Here is a 16172-nt window from a genome sequence, read left to right as displayed (position 1 = left end):
GAACAGCCTTACCAAATGATACTACAGAAGTAATCTAGCATCATCAGACCTTGATTCAGACTTAATGAGAATACATCGACCTTTCATATCCCACAGCTGACTTTTTGTATTTATGCATTCAGCTACAGTAAATGGCAATGTTGCACCATGGGTATGCTTGCATCTATTAGTTAACAGCAATGCAATGTTACAAGCAACTCTTCTTATACGTAAGTGCACTATTAGATCAGTAGTACTAAACTATCAGACACCCCACCACCAAAAAAAGGTATTTAAAATGCCATAAACAGGTTTACTATAAAAATAAACCATTTACAAATATGGAATTCTACTTCGCAGAAATCATGGTCAGGTCCGAAACCAAATAATCGCGATTAAGGAGGGATTACTGAAATGTTGTTCCAGTGTTACAGTTTTTTTTATTAGGTTTACATGGATATCACAATACAGGAGGAATGGAAAGTTTAAGCTATGTTGGATATTTATCTTGATTAAATTTAAGTCACATGATGACTGTGAAATCCTTAACACTTTGCACAATGACACAAAACTCATTGATTCATTCTATGTGGGAATGAATATTAATTTAATTTTCCTCACTTTTCAGCAATTATACCACACACCTTGCGATGTGATGGTAATTCATTTGTTGCGGCCCTGCAGTGTCAAGAAATGTTTTGTTTTGATTGTATTTCAAGTCATGACACAAATGATGAGGTGATCCATGAAAATAAAATTAATGTGAATAATAACTCCTCCACTTTCCTTCTTTCGAGAGATGATGCTGTTGCACCTCGAAGAAGAAGGACAGATATTTGGTGCGCTTGAAATGTAAGACTTTCACGGACATGTTCCAACACTTTGGCCATTACTTCCCATTGTCAGCTCCATTAGGTCTCAGGGCCAAGCAAGCATTCATTCACCATGTCACCACTCCCTCGGCACTCCCATTTTTTTCTATGGTCGCATTTATATGAACGTTACTGGGGCGTTTAAAATCTGAGCTCCAGCATCTGGCGAAATTGTGTTTTTGTGCTCAGCTGGAGGCAGTACACACATCATATAACTCCACTCTCAACACACTCCACGATATTTTCCACTTATTTTGTCATAGTCAGATAGGGATAAACTTCATACAAGCACACAGGACCATACAGAGGCTAAGAGTGGCTGTCAGAGTGTGTGTATTATTTGGGACGGACACATGTTTATATGATACAAATGGATGGTATCAAGAGGGTGTTTATAGTCTGTCACAACGGATGAGATAACAGAATGATGACGTGATATTGCATTTTTCCTTTTGTAGCAGCTATTTCTGGAAGGGAAATAGGTGGCAGACAAACGTCAATACTTAACCCTAACGTCTGATAATCTGCTCTGAAGACTACCCACTTATTGTAGTAAGAGTGCAAATTTTTATGGTAAAATATCAGCAAGTAACTATTTCAAAATATGACCTATACCCATACTTCATCCAATATTCTGTAGTACATGGTCCTGTTCATCAGCCCCTAAATACGGTAATGTCACATTGTTGTTTTAGCACTCTGCAACCTGAAGTATTCTGAAACGCTGACCAAGCGGAAAGCTAACTAGAAAATATTAGTGAGTCATATAAAGAGGTAGTGCTTTTGAAGGAGTTTATAAACAACTGTCCCTAAAGGAAAACTGCACTTTTTTTGGAAGTTTTCCCATCACACGTCTTTCCCTTTTATGTGCATTTTGCATTTTAAAGAGAGAACAACAGCTTGCATGGATGAGCAAACGATGCACAACATGGGTTATTATGTTATTATTATTATTATTATTATAATCACCAAACTACAGCAACATTATTGTAGGCGCTGTAACGCTGAAGAACTATTTTTTCATGGTGAAATACTCAATAGACAGTTGTCCATATGGGCAAACTGGTCTGGGGTGTAAGGCTGGTTAATGCTAACAATTCTTTCTTCATTGTGATGCAGTCTCTTCGCTGCCCTCTTCGACATATACACAAAATATTTCCATTGATGGTAACACTGTGTGCGGGAGAAACACTCAATTTCCGGTGCTGATCTTCTCGGCTCCCTTCTTCTCCGATGTTTCACTCTTTCTTCTTGCTCGTTCAGCTTCTAAAACCTGTAGCTCATCTTCTGTATATTCATACTGGTAAGGTTCTGGATCCTGTTTTGTCCGACTGGAATCCATGGAACACGGCTGGAAGTAATCGATGGCGCTCACAAGTCTGCCATAATTAGTAAACAGACACGTGTTCTTCCTATGCTGCTGTTGTTGACGGACGTTGCATTAGGTGCTCGGGTCTCTGTGAAATCAATATACCTAACAAAGAAGTTCTGGTTCAAAATACTGGAGGTATTACATATTATCATGAATGTGTCTGTTACTGCATGGTCACAGCATGTACAGTATATAAAACGATAAAATGTTTTTTATAGTCAAAATATGTGTGTCCCATTACATACATCGTTAGCTCCCTCATGCTAGGTCTTTTTCTGTAGAAAGAAAGAACAGAACGGGGGAAGGCATGGTGATGTTTTACATAAGGCTTGTGCAAAATTCCATTAAAAAGTGCAGTTTTCCTTTAACATAGCTGCGAATACTAAGATTTAAAAACAATTATTTAAAGTGGAGTGAGTGGAGTGTCCAGGCTCATTGGGAGTGTTTGGTGACCAGAGTTCCTGGTTTAGGTATGGCAAAACTCAGAGCCTCATAGAAAATGGCTGCAGCAACCCACAATCTCTGGGAAGAAATTCAGGCTAATGGAGAAACAATTGCAGTGCGGAATATGGCAAAAAAAAACAACTCAAAAAAAAAAATCATCTACCGCTCGATGATCTACCAAAACAGAAACAATGTCAGGCAATTTTTCCCTAATAGTAATATTTTGGTATACCTGCAGAGATCAGATGGTCAGAGTGGAAATCCCAGTGCTCCCCTGCCGTCAACTGATATTTGAGACTGCCTAGTTCATCCTGCCTCAGGCGAAACTTTGGATCAGATACCCATTGTTCCTGTCCACATTCAAGGTCTCTCACCAACTAGACAGGGCACTGCTCCAACTATTATTATATTGGCACCGAGCAACCTTTTGGTCCCTGTTGCAGCACTGTATATATTTACTACCTGTAGACTTTCTTTTGTTATTACTTTTTTTCCATTTAAGTCACTCTTTGTCTGTCTCTTTATTTATTTCTTCATTTAACCTGTCCTTCAACATCTCAGATATCACCTGTTAAATTCATATTTTGTGGTGAGGACATGTAGTCCATTTGCTATTAAGTGTACCCTGGGTATTGGGGAAAATATATTGGCATCAGAGCTTGTCAAGTTAACAATGCATTCAATGCACACACATTGAAGCGGAGGCACTAACACTTTTTGCCCTTAAAACAGCAGACCTGCCAACATGTAAGAATTTGTTGTACTTAAGCCTATTTGCTTAATTTGCTTATTTGACACAGCAATGCAATAGGTGGATGAAACAAACAAGACACTACCAATGTATAAAGCAGAATATTAACCACGTGCTTAGAGCTCCCATACACATTGTAGAACTACTAAGCATGTGCTTTCCAGCCATTTACAAAAACAGCAATGGACACTGAAACGGATAGTTTATGCTCACATAGTTATCTAGTCTTGTTATTTTGTTTCTTTTAATATTAAGCCACAAAAAGTTTCATGCCTTCATTCATAATCAAGTCTGCTTCCCAACTGCTAGCACTCCATGTAGCCCCGCCTCCGCATGCAGAGTGAACCCTCTTCCCATCCAGCCTGTGTACCACAGACAGATGGAGCGGATTTGGATACACTTCAGTCAATTTATCAAGGGCTCATAATTACTATAGTTCGATAAATTGATATATCCATTATCGTGACAGGCCTACCGACAAAAGTTGTTCATTAATCCTCATGCCTTATATGAACACATAAGTAGTTTTGATAATTATGTTGTACAATAAGTGTGGTTAATATTCACTATTTCATTTGTATTGGGTACTAAGTGAGAGTTGGACTTCCTACTGTGGCAGGTTGGCAGGTCTGAACCTACTGTATACATATTTTAGTTATTTAGCAAATAAGAAAACAACTACCAAAAAAAAGAAGAAAAGATGAGGCAATAATGGATCAACATTAACACAGGTTCTATTTTGTATGTGTATTGTGTTTTGTATGTGCACTATCCCATGAGATGCACGTAACCGTCAAGAAATACGTGTTCGGGGGGGTGGTTATTAATTTTTCACATGCATGACAACTATGTATTCGCAATGGAAGCAGTTGGCTCAATTGGGCGCCCACTCACTATTTAAGGAATGCAGCATTTTTAGCTTGAATTCCTGCTGCCTTTCCTCTTACTAATTCATGTTTATCCCCATTTCGTATCTCCACTTGCACCCTCTTTCGTTATTAATGTTCTAAGCATGCTTTACATTTCGATTTTTAAGGGGATAGTTGTGTTGTATGTTTACCCCTCAGAGAATTTCTAGTTGTATTCTGTTGCACCATGCTTATGTTAGCGTCATGCACAGCATGTAGCCACTTCATGCAGCATGTAACATCCTGCTATTCTTTTATTCATATCAGAGCTCTTAATCTTACGCCGATTGTTCAAAAACCTTTCCTCAGCTTAACATTTTTTTTGATGAATGCATGGACATATTTATGTTATTATATCTCTTAAATGCTAAGGCTTGATACAGCTCTGCACTGACTTCTCCAAAGGTGTAAAGTTCCCCTTTATTCTGTGACAATTAATGGTCAAACTTTAACTTCAGATTAAATGCTCTCTTTATTTGGCTGATCAATCACAGCATGTTGTGACAAATCCCCCTGTTGGGTCAGCACTGGCTAGGCTTTGTCACACAGAGTGATGATCACAACCAAATAGCCCTCCAAACAAAATAGTATATACTCTTTGATGAGCTTTCCTCTGAGAGATGACATAGTTGTCATTAAAATATTGGAAAATCCTGGAAGGCAACAGCAGACGGGTTGATTTGATTTGACGGTTGCCCCATGTCACCGTTTGTTTCCCCCTGGAGTTGGGTTGAACTAATAACCTCAACATTTGTCGGGGAAACATAAGGTTGCCTCTGGTCCTTCACTGTCAAACTCGAGAGGATAAGTTCATATAATATGGAGGTTTAAAACCAGCAGGCAAGATATAGCTACTACATAAACACGGTTCATCATACCTCAAGATATCTTCTTTTGAAGAATTGAAGCGCAGGCGGAATTTGTACCCCAGGTCTGAGTTTGACACGTGGTCTATATACTGTAGCAGTTGCCGCAGTCCTCTAGAAAGTCATATTTGTTGTTAATTGTTAATTGTTGTGCAAATGTCATTGAATGTAGATGCATGGGTTCCTAATTCCAGTATTTTTTGTTGAGCAGGCGCAGCAGAAATTGGCAACTTGTTGCTTTGTCGAGGGAACATTTCATTTATTTTTCTGTTCTGGACTGCTATGGAATTTGTATTGGGTATATTTCTTTGAACGTGGAACACATCGTTTATTTCTTCTCAACATCTCAACAATTGTATTTTTTTCTCTTCCATTGTCTTCCACAGTGGTGCACAAAGCAGCATTAACATCTAGTAGTACAATGATTCCATCCTGTATGATGTCATTACATAGTATTCTGTTTTTCCTCCTTAAGAGCAGCGCACAAGGCATCATTATCTTGTAGTACCTTGATCTCGATGTCCAAGAAGCTCTTCTTGAAGTTGTCGTTCTGTGTTTGCAGGACTCTTAGATCTTACATTATTTGTGCTACAATTTCCTGCTGTTACTTGTTCATCTCCGCCTTCAGGGTGCAAAATAACGTCCACACACTCTGTTCCTCTGCGTCTAATTTTGAAGCCAGACTTACATTCTTCAGGAGCCATATAATGTCAAATCCTCTTCATTCAACTCCCAGGATGGCATTCTTTATGACGTGAGGGAAGACTATGTTTACTACTTACTGAAAATGAGCCGACACGCAGCAATTATTGTCTAAACAGCTGGCAACACAAATGACAACTGAAGTAACTGAGTCTTGCTCACAGTCAAGATGGCTGGAAGTAGCGTCGTGGTCCATGTTCATTGGTTCATTGTAGATGATCCCATCCCTTCGGAAACTGGACCGGATGGCAGTTTTCCATCATGATTCAGAAATACTTCATACATTTACTCTTTGATGTAACATCAAATGAATGAGGTTGAAAAGCCAAAAAAAGGGTGAAGTGAGAATATCATGTTGTCACAGTTTTTGACTTGAGCCATTGCCATTTACTTTGAAAGCCTCAATGTCAATCAAACATTTTCTAATCTTTCTCCCCTGCCTATTCTCAACCCCCTATGATAATTGGTACCTGACATCATGCTTGAATAACAATCGAGTAAACCCCTGTGGGAATGCTCTCAGTGTGCCTTCATGTTCTTTCCTTCTTTACATCTTTCACTCTTCAGGCCCTCTGTGTATTAGACTTTGGCTTGTTCTGTTTGCCATCTGAAAGCTCAAATGTCTGGTGTAGATGTTAACATAGAGATAACCCAGTGGTTGTCAATTATTTTCAGTCATGCCCTGCTCGAGGGGACAGACCCCCCCCCACCACCCCCCTTACCCCACCATAACTATTGAGAATGTGATGGTATTTTTATATTATTTATCTGTTCTGTCCAAACTGAATTACCAGCACATGAACTCTCAATCTGTGTGGACTGTAGACCCCTTAAGTGATGTATACCATTTCTCAATCTCGAAGTTCCCCTTTGGAGTTGATTCTCGTTTTTAGCTTTGTTGGTATGAGTTATCAGTTTGTATTATTTAATCCTCCAGATTTTGGACAATTTCATAAGAGAAAAGGAGAATAACCTCACCTTTTGTATTTTTGCTTGACAGAATAAAATAATCTTGGACCCTCTGACATTCAGCGAAGCTCGCTTCCGGCCATCTCTCGAGGAGCGCTTGGAGAGCATCATCAGCGGTGCCGCATTAATGGCTGACTCTTCGTGCACACGTGATGATCGACGTGAGCGCATCGTGGCTGAGTGCAACGCTGTCCGACAGGCCCTACAAGACTTGTTGAGCGAGTACATGAACAATGTAAGTTTTCAGTCATTGTCATTGTCATGGTCCTGATATCAAGTCATAAGTTTGTGTTAGCATCCCTTTATTCTTCCCTATTTGAGCTCTGACTGGGATTTACGTCTTAGGTTCTAACATATTAGAGAAACATTTTTATTCAGTGTCACATCTGGTCATGTAGGAAGCACTACTGATTATGGGTGAACCGTTTTACTCAGCTTTCCTTAATAAGATTTTTTGCTCAATGAAATTGTCACGAGGTAGAGACCGAGTGCATCAAATCTAACCTTAGTGATGGAAAGACAGTCCCTCTCTTTCTAGTGACTCACGATTAGACGATGTTCTTTTTTTGTACACTCTGTCTGCAAGCAGATTACTGAGAATGCCCAAAATATATATACTCTTTGTGGGCTAACAAAACCAGGGTTTATGTTTTGTATCCATACAGATTTAGAAGCATATGTAAATATAATGAACAAATATTAGACATTCTTACACTCTGTGCTGTTAGTAGTTGTAACTCAAATATAGCAGATAGGGTGCAGACATAACGTACGTACATGAAAGCTGTTATTTTTTGTCTCAACATCACTGCTCCCTTTTTTGTCTTCAAAATATGCACGCCTTGTGTTCAGCTACAATGATCTGAATACAAGACAAGAGACAATATCAACAATTTCAACAAAAAAAAAAATGTTTTTTTTAAATTGTGTTTTCAATAACACTGGAATAACAACTTCAATAAATACATACGTATATATATTTATAAATACGGTCAAATACAGTCTTTGTGATGTTGAGTTAAGTCTGGCAAAAACATTTGTCTTTTAAAGACTCCTTTTTGCTAAAATAACTGTGCCATGGGTTTAATAGGCGTATGAGTTGCGTTTCAGCGGTTGACAGCCTCCGGCTAGAGAACACAGAGGAATTCATAGAGACACGAATAAGAAGATTTTCCAAGTACAACGTCAATAAAACGTGTATATGAAGATTGTCTTCACATACAGGTATACTGAGAATTATATACATCATCATAAATATACAAAAAGGTAATAAAGCAGTTTGTGGCATTACTGAATCTAGGTTGAATACAACAGTATTCAATAAAACGGTAAAACGCTATTCAACTAAAGCAAGAAACCCAGTTAACCCTTTACCGTTGAAAACATTGTCTCTAAAAAGATGCAAACTCCAAACTTATACACCTCATCATAATCTGGGATGGTTTAAAGTCAATATTTACCTAACAACGTGACTGTAAAAACATACACACATGAATTAAACATGAACACACTCACCACTGTATTGTAGTTACTGGACTGGAAGACATCCAGTGAAAGTGGCAAACTGAAACAAGCTTTGGCGTAAGTCCACGTCTCCTTAATATATCTCGAGTTTACATTTTGAAAATATTTTTAAGAATGTCCGACGCTAAGTCAATTTGTTCTCCTCCTAGTTAGTATTTGCAACCTGTGACAGAGTTGTTTCTTGGTGGTTGGCAAGCAACTTTTGCTGAGCATTACTGTTACCTTTTGGCTTTGTGAGGCAAATCTCTATTTTTGAGTGATAGTTTAAGTGACATCCACCAGCACTCCTAACTCTGAAGGCCCTGGGCAGATTACATTCAAGTGGCAACACTTGCTGCACACAGCTGACATCCGATTGGGCAAATAATCTACTCTAAGCAGTGCAGCCAAGAAACACGGTACAAAATTAAGATGATAAACTGCTGGGAATAAATTAAAACAAATTCATGAAACAATATTCATTATTCAAAAATAGAATTTAATTTTAGGGCTGCAGAGAAAGCCTTTCTTTATGATGTGGAAGACCTGGGTTCGATTGTCCGCTTGGGTATCCCTCCCCGTGCATGGGTTTTCTCCAGGTATTCGGTTTCCTCCCACATTCCAAAAACATGTTAGTTTAATCGGCGACTCCAAATTGTCCATAGGTATGAATGTGGGTGGGAATGGTTGTTTGTCTATATGTGTCCTGTGATTTGCTGGCGACCAGTCCAGGGCGTACCCCACCGCCCATAGTCAGCTGGGATAGACTCCAGCATACCCCCCGCAACGCTAATGAGGATAAGCGGCATAGAAAATTGATTGGAACAGAACATGTCAGAGGAGAACATATTTTGAGACACATTCGGTTCCACTGTTATTTATAGCTCAATATTACTGAAGTAATGTAAACAACCACCTCCTCTTTTCTTTTTTCATCCAGTCACATCCTGCATTTAATGGTAGATTTTTTTTTCCTAGGAAGCTTGAACCGAAGCACAAGGTTAATCAATGTGGTAGCTGGCCATAAATTAGGTTCAAGTGACAGGAGAATGTCCATACCTGTCGTAGCTGCTGGTGATCTGTGATTGGTGACAGCATGCCCGGCTCCCTGGCTGGTGCTGAATCATCAGGAGCAGCTGATTTAGTTACGGCAGCTCAGACAGGGCCAATCTATCAATTGATCTAGGGAGTAATGCATTACCAACTTGGGTCAAGGGAGCTTGGGCAGAATATAGCCATAGCCAAAAGCCATGGCAGGTAAAAGGGGGCAACTCATCGGCTTTGTGAGCAGTACAGGGAAGGATTTAGGGAGTGTGATAGTGTGCACACTAATCTCACTGTTAGCCGGATGTGGCACATAAAGCTAAACATGGGTAGGGGGGCTGATCACCTGGGAGAGACAGATGGCCTTGCTTCTTTCACAGTGCCCCTGAAGTTCCCATGCAAAATGCTCAGTCAACAATTGTTTTCTGTGCAAGAACCGGGTGTTATTTTTGGCTTTGTGGATCCAAGCAGCCGGAATGAGTTTCGTCCGTAGGGTTCCTGAGCTCTCACTGAGAGATAGGGTGAGAAGCACTGTCATTCACATGTGGTGGTTCGGGCATCTGGTCAGGATGCCTATCGTACGCCTCCCTGGTGAGGTCTTGAGGGCACGGCCAGTCGTAGGAGGCCTTGAGGAAGACCCAGGACATTTTGGGGAGACTATGTCTCCTACCTGGCCTGGGAACGTTTTGGAATCCCCCGAGAGGAGCTGGACGAACTAGCCGGGGACGAAGTAGCTTCTCTGCGTAGGCCACTGCTCCCACAACCTGGTTATAGCTACAAATCACTGTCGACTGTCGTCATGCCCCTCAAAGTGATGGCACTCTCTTTTCGGGAGACTGACCCAAGTGTGTTTAAATGCATTTGGTTGAATTCATGTGATTGGTTAGCATTCTGGACTTCGGAGTTCAAGCCCTGGGTTTGAATCTCTACGAGTAAGCATCACTGGTATTCGTCAGGAAGGGCATCTGGAATATAAAGTGCTCACGCCAAAATCAGTGTGTGGATCTTTTTGTGGCGACTCCGAAATCAGGAAAAAGCCGAACGAAACAAACAAGGTTGAATTCATATGATTCAGTCATTCTGATTCACAGTTTCATAGATTTTCTCAAAAATACCCAGCACACTTCATTACATGACCCATGTGTTTGACTAATTTATGTTTTTTTCTCCTTGGTTTCCCTGAACATCTAACCAGTGGTTCATGTTGTTCATGTAGCTTTTAACCTGACATTAAAAATGAAACATCTCACTTAGAGGGTGGAGGAGGTACAAGCATTTGCACACAGTGTTCTGCCTTATGTCTACAGTGGTGCTGTCATTATATCCATGTCAACATCAAGTTATAATGAAATATTTTCATGTTTTTTCATTAATACAAATGCAGTTTTACCGTACAATGTTTAGTTTCTATCCGTTTTACGGTTTCAATTCAAAACTGCTCCATGTCCACTGGTCAAGCAAATGAACCACATCAGAGTTCACATGCAAACGGACCAACCCAAGCATGACAGGTTCAAGCAACAGATTCTGCTCAAATGCCGCGCTTGTTCTTCCTTTGATTTAATCATCTTATTTTCTATTGCTTCCTCCAGGCTTTTTATGCCCAGTAAATGGTAGCGTGCCTTGGCCTCCCTCTCGTCTGTCAACACGTAATGCACCACACGACAAGCTGCAATCCACTGGGTGCATATTAACCTCACACTTTGAACAACTTCAAATTCTCAGCCACTCAAGGCTAGAACACAGTTGAGGACTATACTGTATGTATTTATTGAACATTACAGTAAGTCACATAGGCAGTCTTAAAGGTCAAGGACTTAAATGGCTGTCCCGTGATGTCACGGAAACCAAGGTGAACTTGCATCAGAATGCAGGAAGGGATCCAAAGCCTTCCACAATTGACTCTACTCTTGGATTCAAAGATCACCCATAAAGAGTTAATAAACACAACCAATTGAGATGCCCATTGTCTATTTTTGACACTAATATGCTGCTGCCATCTTGCACCTCCCCCTCCAAATACTTCTGCTCGCTTGAGATTGACTTCTCTGATTTTGAATCAGCCTTTGCAATAATTTTACAATCAAATAACTTTGATTGTTAGAATAGAATATTAGAATAGATTCAATTACATTAACCCTCCCCATCTCTTAATTGACGTTGTTCACTCGTGACAGAGGACGCTAACAAGCTAAATGCACAGTAGCACAATCCAAGCTCAAGCCTTATTATATGCATCACACACTTATTAAAGCATTTTAAAATGTATAGATACTCACCACTACTTAATCACAGGATGTTTGGGTGGCATCGTTGGTGGCAAACACAATCTTCAAAGTCAATACTTGCAAGTGAATGTGAGATGTGCAGCTCATTCATCTCATGCTCTTATCCTGTGGATGTGATGCCATAAGCAGGACATACAAGGTACAAATGAAAACGCTCAGCAATTCAACCTGCTGTAGTATTATGTGGTTATGTTGTACGCTGGTCGAGTGGTTAGCATATTGGCCACAAAGTCAGGGGATCAGTTTGATCTCCACTTGGCATCTCTTTGTGGAGTTTGCATGTTAGTTCGGTATCCTCCCACATTCCAAATACATATTAGGTTAATTGGGGCTCTTAAATTGTCCATAGGTATGAATGTGAGTGTGAATAGTTGTTTGTCTATATGTGCCCTGTGATTGGCTGGCGACCAGTCCAGAGTGTACCCCGCCTCTTACCTGGAGAAAGTTGGGATAGCATCCAGCAGACCATTGTGAGGATAAGCGACATATAAAATGGATGGATGGATGTTTAATAGAGCTTACTAACCACAAATGCAGTTCTTATACAATATATCTAATTTAGTTAGAGGTGTAATACAGACCTTATATAGCATAAATTCATTCACAAACATTCAGGAAAGATGACAAGAGTCAGAGTTGTGGACTAACACTGGGATAAGCGGCATAGAAAATTGATGGATGGACAAACAACTAGTGCCTAGCACTCACAATTATAAGTGCCCTGAAATGCTTTTCCGAAGTTATTCCATTTGTTGTATGTATTTTTGTATTTGAAACACTTTTAGAGTTGGGACACCATGGAAAGATTCCAGTCAGATAATGGACATGTCATACTCAACATGCGGGATAACCAACAACAAACTGCTGTCGGTGCTTACACTGGCTTTTTATAAGAACAATGCAAGGAATGATGCACGGCTGCAAATGCTTAATTCAATTAAAGACAGAAGTTAGCATTTCAAAATTAAAATTGTTACATTTGCAATGACATTATGACACAGAATTAGGCAACACAATACTAATTATGAATGCAAATATCCTATAATACAATGATGATAATGTTGAGTCCATGTGCATACATTATCTTTTGTTCTGTACATTACATATAATGTACATCCACTAACTCTAGCTGTGATATTAGATACTTTGATTACAATTCAACTTTGCTTTTTGGGAAACAAGAAACACAATCCTTTGTTATTATTGCAAGAGCACAACGATCACAATACCTGAACACCCACACGTCACAAATTAGGTGATCCAATAAATGAGATTTTAATGGGTTTTGGAGGTCAAATCAGGAGATTGGATAGAATTATCCAGGAACATATTAATGTAATAAAAGGCTTTTAGAACTGGCAGCTCTATTGCATTAGCACACTGCCAGCCCTTCTCCTGAGTTCTGCCCCACCTCCCTCCATTGCCAATTCCCTTCTAGGCCTTGCTGCTTTGAGTAGGGCTAACATGATTGACATTGATAGCTAGATAAAACTATGGAATAAACTCTAATATCATTAAGTGGGCAGACATGCAAGCAAAGACCTGGGCTCTAACTGTATTAACTGCTACATATGTTAGGGTTGTGGATCCAGGGGGCTAAATGCAAGGAGGAATCAAGCATGCAGGCCACAGTGTAGAGTGCAGAGTGTGTGCGTGTGTGTGTGTGTGTGTGTGAGACTGCATCTGAATTCAGGGTCTGCATTATTTTACCTTATCAGCCAGTTGTGGAATGCCATAGCAGAACCCTCACAGGTTTGTTTTATGTATTCATAATACAGTACATACAATACACACTTTCCCTTATCGGCCAGCATACTTTTACAGTTTCGCGGGGAATGGCCACATTACAGTGAGGCTATTGTCGTTAATATACGCTCAGCGTGCACACAATTTCTTCACTCGGTTTGTGTCACTTTTGTTATCACCCATATTTTTCATAGCTGCTTATTTTTTGGAGTAAAACTGCTTAGTCAATCAGCTAAATTTGTCTTTTTGATTACATTTTAATCCATATAAATTAATTCAATGTATATATATTTATTACAGTAAAAAACAAAAATAACAATAGAGACATGACAGGAACAGCCCTGAACAGAATGGGATGTCTTCAGCTTCAAACATGTTAACAAATACTTGTTCAAGCATTACTAATCCATGTTAAGTTATCTCCTAGCTTCATTGCATTAATATAAAAGAAGAAGGCAAACCAATGAAGCATGTACCATTATTGATTCTTGGTCTCATTCTCCTTTTCAATATATGGTTACTACACAGTGGAATGGAATATCATTTCATGCTCTTTATCCACAGCACAGCACGCAGCAAACTCATCTATTGGAGTCTAATAAAGTAATTACTTGGATAAGAAAAATAAATCTTGTTTTTGTGTTCATTCTGTTTGATTGAAGCCTGAAATATAGTGAATGTAACTGGTATGAGTGAGTGTGTATCAAGAATGAGTAGGGATTGTGTTATTTCAGGAGGCTTCATAGCTCAGTGACCTTTCACAGAAATAGCTTGTTGTTGTGTCAGATCATGATTGCCATACACACTCAGATCGTGCCCGTTCTTTGGGTAATGTGTTATTGATTTTTGGTAGTGTTTAAAGATTAATAAGAGCATGTTGTGCATTATCTATGTTGCTATTGTCCTCTTCTCTTTCCCCTAACTATGCATTATAACCACCACATGTGCTTCATCTCACCTGGAAATATTGTAATGAGAATGTGAATTTTGATAAGAGGGGCTTTCAAAATGAGTCATCTGTCTGTCGCTCTCAATTGTTGGGTTGTATGTGATGTCATAAGCTCAAGCAGATGGGAGATTGCATAAAGTGAAAACCAAGAAATGTGGCTGCTAATGCTGTCTGTCGCTTTGCAGAGACCAGCAACAAGCAACATTCATCATCCATTCATTTTCTATACCGCTTATCCTCAGGAGGGTTGCAGGCATGCTGGAGCCTATCCCAGCTGTCTTCGTGCCAGAGGTACACCCTGGACTGCCAATCACAGGGCACATATAGACAAACAACCATTCACACTCACATTCATACCTATGGACAATTTGGAGTCACTAATTAACCTAGCATGTTTTTGGAATGTGGGAGGAAACTGGAGTACCCAGTAACATTTATACTAAAACCAAAACATTGAAAATCTCATTAGAATTTGAAAATGCTCATGAAGATGGACACCGACCAGGTGTAAAGAAATTATGTGTCTCCATACTTTTGTACTAATTGAAGTCCACTGTGGTTATGTTGGAAAAATAGGTCTTCAGAAAAGCATCCATGCCGTCACATTCACTATTTTGTGAAGCAATTTGGCTTATGTATTCATCTATAAAGCTTTGTAATACTCTTGCATCTGTGCATCTCTGTGATGATCACCTAATGGTGGCCATTGAGTCCCCCCCCCCCCCCCGCCCCGCCCCCAAGTCATACCCAGAAGTGATGCAGACTGCCTCAGCATTTGCAATGTGGGTAATTGTGCTTTCATTACATCGTGACCTAAGACTGCACTTTCCCGCCTTTGTTCACAATGTTTGAACTGTAAATACACACATTCACAACGTTAAAGTAAAGCTATAATGGGACCACTATGCTAAATTACTCCAATTCAACAGAATACTCCACAGCCATGGTTTGGGAGGATTCCTAATCCTCATGTGAATGACTGAAGTGATTTACAGTTATATTACCAATGTTAGAATATGAAAGCGCTTGTTTATGGTCTAAAAAAAAAAACCTCACCAAGCAGCTGTCAATCTCAGACTCACCGTCTGAGATTTATTGTACAGTGTGATTGATTGAAGCACATATAATTCTGGAGCAGCTGCCCCAGAAAAGGAGACATCCTGTCGTCTGGTGGTCCCTTTCAAAATGTCTTACCCCTTCTTGATAGATATACTGTAATCCCTGCCCCGAAGAGCAAGAAGGAGGATTCTCCATTGATATCTCCATTTGCGTTACTGTGGCAACGCATCCTGTGCTGGTTTTTTCCTGGTTCGATCGGGAGTTTTCCGTCCATAAATACTTCATAAATAGCATCAGTGTGATATGGTTGACTGTACTGTGTGATTGTGTGTGAGCCTGATCATTTACATTTATATTCTATGATATTAGTTTCATAATGGAATGCAAGAATATGGCAGGAATATCAATTTGCGGTCATCCCTTCCCTTTCCAAATCTATTAATAAAAAAACATTGCTGTTTCCTGGTTGACTATTTCATATTATTTGTCAAATAAAACTGTATGCCTGTTTAAGCAAATTGTATCTAAATTAATTTATGCCCAAATTAAGCATTTTCAAGCATAAAAATAACTAACTGTGCTAAAATATAAATATAAGGCATTTAGAGGATACTTCCAAAGACGTGATATCCCTTCAAATATCATTGGATAATGTAATGCCAAAAACCCTGCAACTGCTTTTTCAACCAATTAGACCTGACTTCAAATCATGGCTGATGG

General features: G+C 39.5%; 1 protein-coding gene across 4 annotated transcripts in view; it reads left to right on the top strand.

Moving 5' to 3' along the window:
• ctnna2 (catenin (cadherin-associated protein), alpha 2) overlaps positions 1–16172 on the top strand; it is a 223596-nt gene that overhangs the window by 43827 nt on the left and 163597 nt on the right. For 3 of the 4 annotated variants that reach the window (XM_058046015.1, XM_058046014.1, XM_058046017.1), the window contains exon 7: positions 6895–7098. In XM_058046015.1, the coding sequence (XP_057901998.1) occupies positions 6895–7098 (204 nt within the window). Of the gene's footprint in view, positions 1–6894; positions 7099–11002; positions 11380–16172 lie in introns of those variants that run through there. The other variant, XM_058046018.1, reaches the window with a different exon arrangement.

This window comes from Doryrhamphus excisus, chromosome 1 (genome assembly GCF_030265055.1).
Source record: "Doryrhamphus excisus isolate RoL2022-K1 chromosome 1, RoL_Dexc_1.0, whole genome shotgun sequence".
NCBI classification, from domain to species: Eukaryota; Metazoa; Chordata; class Actinopteri; order Syngnathiformes; family Syngnathidae; genus Doryrhamphus; species Doryrhamphus excisus.
Note: the sequence above shows the minus strand (reverse complement) of the source record. Positions and strands in the feature narration are given on the sequence as shown.